A 6448-nucleotide genomic window follows, 5' to 3' on the forward strand; every position below is an offset into this window, starting at 1 on the left:
GTTTGTTGTTTTTTAAAAAAAAAAAAAAAAAAAAAAAAAATATATATATATATATATATATATATATATATGTGAAGACCACAGTGGTGCCTGTGGTCATCGGGGCCCTCGGGGCAGTCACCCCCAAACTGGAGCAGTGGCTCAAACAGATCCCAGGAACAACATCAGACATCTCAGTCCAGAAATATGCAGTTCTAGGCACAGCCAAGATACTGCGCAGAACCCTCAAGCTCCCAGGCCTCTGGTAGAGGACATATATATATATATATATATATATATATATATATATCTTACCTTTGCTCCTTTAATTTAAGTTTTTGCTACTGCTGGCCAATGGATCCATTTGGTAAGATGCTGCAGACCAAACACCTTTACTAAAACACTGACTGATGCAAAAGACTGATGGATAAAACTCATAAAGCTGGATCACAAGACTAAATGTAATGGAATACATTAATTTTTTTAATTTATTTGATTTTAAAATATAATAAAATAAAATAAAATTTGATTTTAAAATATAATAAAATAAAATATAATAAAATAAAAGTGATTAAATATTGCTACATTTACTAATTGAATTTCATATTCAATAAATTAAACATTCAATGAACTGAATTATTGAAATTAAAATTTCAATAATTTAAAATAAAATTTCATTTCATTTCATTTCATTGTAATACTGGTTGATATCAGTTCTTTGGGGAGGGGGTGCAGTATCCAGTGATGTCCACATGGTGGCAGAAGAGAAGCACAGATTTCCCTTTAAGTGTCTGTTGTTTTGACATTACTGTCACATCACTCTCACATGAGCTCAGCCTGTTTAGATCCAGACATAAATAATAAGGCATCTTTTGTCAGGTCAGGCCAAGAGCTCACATGTTTTGGCAAGACAGAGATTCCTTTTCATTTTAAAACAGTTCTCATCCTAATTGCCTCAAGTCAAAAGCCCAAAATAGAATTATCTAATAAGTTCTGCTCTGGTATCATGAGTTTTTTTTTTTTTTTCTGTACAGGATGGGAGATGTTATAACAGTATTTACAACCTTCAGGGTTTCGGGACTGAGCTATTTTCAGGTATACAGCATTAGAGAAGCCCTGTTGTTTTTCTAAAGCCGAAAGCTCTGCATTCGTGCTCAGCAGTTGAGCATCTGGATTTGAGACTGCTTCAAGCAGGGCACTTGTGTTATTTCAGTCAATGGATGACTCATCCGAGTGTGTGGGGAGGCAAATTTTCTCTTTTACCTGGCCCTGGAGATTGCAAAATAAAAATAATAAAATACCTCCTAAAAGATTCATTTCAAAAGTTTTTTTTGTTTGTTTTTTTATCTGATACATGAGCCTCATTGGAATGCATATTCTAATTTATTGACTGCGATTGTGTATATTTTTGTTCAGGCCTATACAGTTTTGAAAAAGCCGACTATTAGACCTCCTTACAAGTTTAAACACACGCAAATTAATCTCCATACAACATCAGGAGTCCTTCAGGTGCTCCCTGTTGCAGCTCATTTGTTCAGGCATGTTTTGACTTCCCCTGTCCCGCAGTACTCAGAAAACGAATCCACAGCTGGTTGTGCTCTCTTGTCTCGTGTGAAACCACCTCACTTTCCAGCGTGCATAAACAACCTTTCTCTATCCCCTTTGTACATCAACAGAGATTTTCAACACCTGTTTCTGCCATGATGGCATCAATTAGGCAAGGTACAAATTTGCACTGCTGGAAAGGTTCTCTTGGTTGTAGAGGAGTAGAGGAGTCCTCTCATCAGGATTCATGTGTGTTCATGTACAGTATTTATACTACTCTGTAGTTCCATCCCAGTTCATGCTCGCTTGAATGAGAAGTGTCTATAACGGGAAGTGCTGCTTCTTAATTTGGGGGGATACGTGCTCTCCTGGGGCCTGTGGTTTGGGGACAGCTCGCCGTGATTAGGCCTGGGCAGCGCACGAGGCTGCGCTGCGTTATTAGCAGGCCAGTCAATCCACAGTGGAAATCAAAAGCAGGGACTCAGGAAATGGGTGTTGAGTGAGGTCACATCCCAATGAGGCAGCACGTGCTCCAGGTCGGGAGAAGACAGGACACGCACCATGGGATTATGGGGATGTGCAGAATCCTGTTGAACCACATGGGTACCAGGAGCTGGGTTTCTACTGCAGTCGAGTCTTAATGTGCTCATTTGTGCGAGATGGTTGGAAGAAAGGTGGTCCGGAGGATTTTAGATTCGAAGTCTGCAGGGAGTGGAGATGTCACTGTGGCCTATTGTCCCTACCTCGGGTCAGCTTCTGCTCTGCAACCTCTGTGGACACATGGAGGACGGCGTGATGAAACAGATGATTGAGGACTGACTCTCTCCTCCTCTGCCTCATTTGCTTAGTCCCTGTCGAGCAACCTGCCAGGGACACTCTACCAAAAGGACTGAGTGAGATATTAGATTGACAAAAAGACACCGACGAGAAGTGGGGAAGAGGCGATTTGTCTTTCGCAAAGCTGTTCCACCAACATACCTCGGCTGAAGGCTACAATGTACATTTCCTTTTGTGTTTTATGGTGTTTACTCGTTTGGTTTTATGTGGACTGGCTTTGAGGCTCAGCTAATGCTTCCATACTTTGGATTGTTTCCGTTGTGGATTACGGACCTGGAAACTTATCTGGCTTTCTTCCTGTGTTTTCTCCTTCTCCAATCTCAACCTTACTCCCCCATCCCCTCTATCCTCCTGCTTTTACCTACCTTTCTCCCGTTTTTTTCCCCTCCACCATATTCCTTTCTCTCAGGGCCAAAGACATGAAGAATCGGTTGGCTTTCCTGCGGAGGAGGAATGAGTCCCCAGGAAGCAACCCAGCCGGGAAGTTAGACAAATCTATGAAGTCAGTCAAGTAAGTGGCCACTTCCTGACAGCGTGCATGTGGGCGTGAGTGTGAGACAGGTCTGTGGATCCGACCCTGTGTTGGAAGGCAGACATGTGGGCAGCAGGAGAGACAGGAGCATCCCTGTATTGTGGCATTCAGGAAATGAATGAGAAAAATCAAGGCTAGAGTGCAGTTTGCAAGTTTTTCAAAAACGGTACTGCATGTATTAGTCATTTCATAAATCTTTTTAGTTACCAGATGCACACAGTGCAGCATACGGTGCTCTCGGTTTTTATAGTTTGTCTACAAAACTGTATAAACATGTAATCATTTTGTATTGTTTCTTAAAATATTTTTGAAATAAGTGGTAAATGTGATTTTGTTTTCTACCTTTTGTACCTCATAGAATAATCTGAGGTCTAAATTTGCTCTCGTAAGCGTACAAGGTTTGTGCTTATAATTTATCATAGACAACAAACCAAAATGCCAAAAAACAGACCAAGAGTGAAACTTTATTATTTGAAGCGTTTAAAATCATAAAATACTCAGATGTTCAAACAGATTTGTATGTCGGCTCGATTGGCTAACAACAAAACAGTCGTCCACACTTCCAAACTAAAGTGGCTCAGTTTGGGGCCTAAAATGTGGATTCCAGCGAGAGGAAAATGTTAGAATGCATTCATTGTGAGCATGAGAGGCACCAGGGGGCAGACACAATCTGTCAGTGGTGGGAGGGCTCTAAAACCCAGAACACCTCCCGATTGGCCGTCTGAAACTCCCTCCCTCTTTCTCCAAACTGGCATTGAGAGGAATTATAAAAGCCGACCCCCACCACAGAGAGGCAGACAGACTCATGGCTACACGTACTGCAACTTCTCACCAGGCAGAGCTGAATGTGTCAGACTAAACCGGAGCGAAGCATCAGACAGGAGCCGCCTGCTCACACGTTCCCACTCATCTGCGCAGCGTAGCCTTAAATCCTGCGGATGGGTCACACAATGAGAAATCTGGCTGAAATGGGCTTGTTAAAGAACCGCTCTGCTTTCATCTGCAGGCCCACCCCAGAGGAAGCGCTCAAATGGGGGGACTCGCTTGACAAGCTGCTGGCGCACAAATGTAAGTTTCTTTTTTTTTTTTTTTAATTAATTTATTTATTCCTTCTTTCTTATTTATTCACTTTGCAAATGAAGTGTTCAGCTCACCATGCATGTCTTAGAGGGTTGGGAACTAAAGACACATATGGATTACGCGCGCATACTACTGATCCAAGTGGGCAATCTGCTGCATAATTCCTTAATCCCAACATACAAAGTCCACAGTTTACAAGACGATGTGTCTTAAGATCTTAAAAAAAATGTAGTTTGCCCCGATTATAGTGTTTCTTTTGTAATTGACATCAATCCAGCTCTACATCTGTTCCTCATTCGGCGCTCCTGGCCCCTTTGTATTCCCCCTCTTCTCATTTCCTCCTCAACCTCTTACCTCACTGCTACTCACCAGAATGAGGTAAGAGATGATGGCCTGCTCCGGCTCTGCTTATCAGCATGTGTGATTCATGGGAACGGAAAAGGTGCAGAGAGGAGCCGTGGGTGGACTCGGTTCCTGCCATTCTTTCCCCTGGATGCCCTCTTCCTCAAATCATTAACTGGGCAGGAACTTAAAAGGACCGAACTGCTGGAGTTAATTTGTTTCTCCTTGAACTCAAAACCATCAAATTATTTGCTTGCTGCCAGGGCTGATGTGATAAATATTAAGTGACGGGATGTTTTGGACGTTGATCATTTCTGCCGTGTTGAGCGTTTTCTTTTTTTGTTTTTTTTTTTCACCTCTCACTTTATTAAAACCACATGACTTGAACTATTTTAGGAGCTGAAACTCCGAGGAGGGCTTAAATGGGGAGGTTACCATGGCACTTTAGTCAACTCTTCTCTGTTTATTTTCCTCCCTCTCAGATGGTCTGGCAGCCTTCAGAGCTTTCCTGCGCACAGAGTTCAGTGAGGAGAATCTGGAATTTTGGCTAGCATGCGAGGAATACAAGAAAATAAAGTCGCAGTCCAAGATGGCCTCAAAAGCCAAGAAAATCTTTGCTGAATACATCGCGATACAGTCATGTAAAGAGGTAAGTTGGTCTAAATGGACGTTGCTGTAAAAACGGCCTCATTCTTGCATATTTTCTCTTTCTTACAATTTTCTTACTCATTATCCTCTGCAGGTCAACCTGGATTCATACACTAGAGATCACACTAAGGACAACCTGCAGAATGTGACACGCTCCTGCTTTGACTTGGCACAAAGGCGGATATACGGGTTGATGGAGAAGGACTCATACCCCCGCTTCCTGCGCTCGGAACTCTACTTGGACTTAATTAACCAAAAAAAGCCCAGCGCCACATCGACCTCATCCTCCTCATAAGAGACGAGGAAGGACATAAGGAGAAATGAAAGATGACGACAGACACAAATGGGCAGACTTGGAAGAAAAGAAAAAAAAAAACAAACAAACCCGACAGTGGTTGGGGTGTGAGCTTCATCGTTTGCCTTTTTGATTTTGTTTTTACGTGTGCGTATGTACGTCATCCTGTTCACTATGATTTCTGTGATATGTGAGAGGAGATGAGCAAAGTTTTGGCACTGCAAAGGAATGTAGTTTACACAGTTACCAGATAGATGGATGGGTGACTGGGTGGATGTTAACGAAATTTACAGACGCCCAAAAAGCAAGGGCTGGAACAGAAATTGAGCGCCTGTCTGATCACTGTTTCTGATGTGCTTTTATTTTTTAATGCTAAGGTCAAAAGATGCATTTGTTCGTGTTGTTGTCCAGTTGTACTGGAGAAAAGGAGGGGGTTGCACCAAAAACCCTGCAGACATGAAGACAGTCCGGTACTGTTTTTGTCAATTTTTCCCTTTAGCTCCGAGTTGAAACGCTCGTCTTGCCCCCCACGTCCTTCTTTGTGAAGGAACTTCACCGCTGTTGGTACGATTAAAAAGGTCATTTCTTTCTTTTTGCCCTTTCGTCAGAGCTTTGGTGATGGAGGTCGCAAAAGTGTTTGAATCATAATTACCTTTCTGTTAAAAAAAACATTCCCATTCACTCAAAGCTTCTATGAATGGCCTTTTGCTTTTTTCAATTCAAGACTGGACACGTCAGCGGAGACAGATAAGCAAAGAAGATGAACGGATGAACCGGAGTCGCATTCAAACACCAATGTGAGAACTACTCCCTTCCCAAGCACATTAAAAGCTTGAAGCCTGAGTTGGACAAAAAAAAAAAAAACAAGACGACTTGCTTCCTGCCTCCAAAGACTCTCTACTTAAAGGAACTGAAAATCCAGAACTGAACATCTCCTTTAACATTGTAGCTCATTCGGGACTAATCAGGAAGAATTCTCAGGACGTTGCTATTACAGCTTGGTTTATCTTCTTTGCTGTTACTGGTTTTCTACACACACTTGTTGCTTTCCCCCTTCCCACTACTTTTTATTGATCCAATCTACACTCCTTTATCCTTCCACGCTACGCACAAACGTTGCTCATTTCCTAGCAAAAAGAAATGTTTCATGTGTACAAAGGTTTGCCTATTTATTTAGATTAACTTGCTGG

At 42.1% G+C, this 6448-nt stretch overlaps 1 protein-coding gene across 11 annotated transcripts in view; it reads left to right on the forward strand.

Annotated features, from left to right (window-relative positions):
• The window catches only part of rgs3a (regulator of G protein signaling 3a), a 162728-nt gene extending 156606 nt beyond the window's left edge, over positions 1 to 6122 (forward strand). For 10 of the 11 annotated variants that reach the window (XM_015044237.1, XM_015044238.1, XM_015044241.1 and 7 more), the window contains 4 exons: positions 2771 to 2872; positions 3900 to 3961; positions 4798 to 4964; positions 5058 to 6122. In XM_015044237.1, the coding sequence (XP_014899723.1) occupies positions 2771 to 2872; positions 3900 to 3961; positions 4798 to 4964; positions 5058 to 5258 (532 nt within the window). In that variant the 3' untranslated portion in view covers positions 5259 to 6122. Of the gene's footprint in view, positions 1 to 2091; positions 2522 to 2770; positions 2873 to 3899; positions 3962 to 4797; positions 4965 to 5057 lie in introns of those variants that run through there. The other variant, XM_015044247.1, reaches the window with a different exon arrangement.
• The last annotated feature ends 326 nt before the right edge of the window (positions 6123 to 6448 follow it).

Source organism: Poecilia latipinna, unplaced genomic scaffold, assembly GCF_001443285.1.
Source record: "Poecilia latipinna isolate Pla-1442-1.1 unplaced genomic scaffold, P_latipinna-1.0 Scaffold665, whole genome shotgun sequence".
NCBI lineage: Eukaryota > Metazoa > Chordata > Actinopteri > Cyprinodontiformes > Poeciliidae > Poecilia > Poecilia latipinna.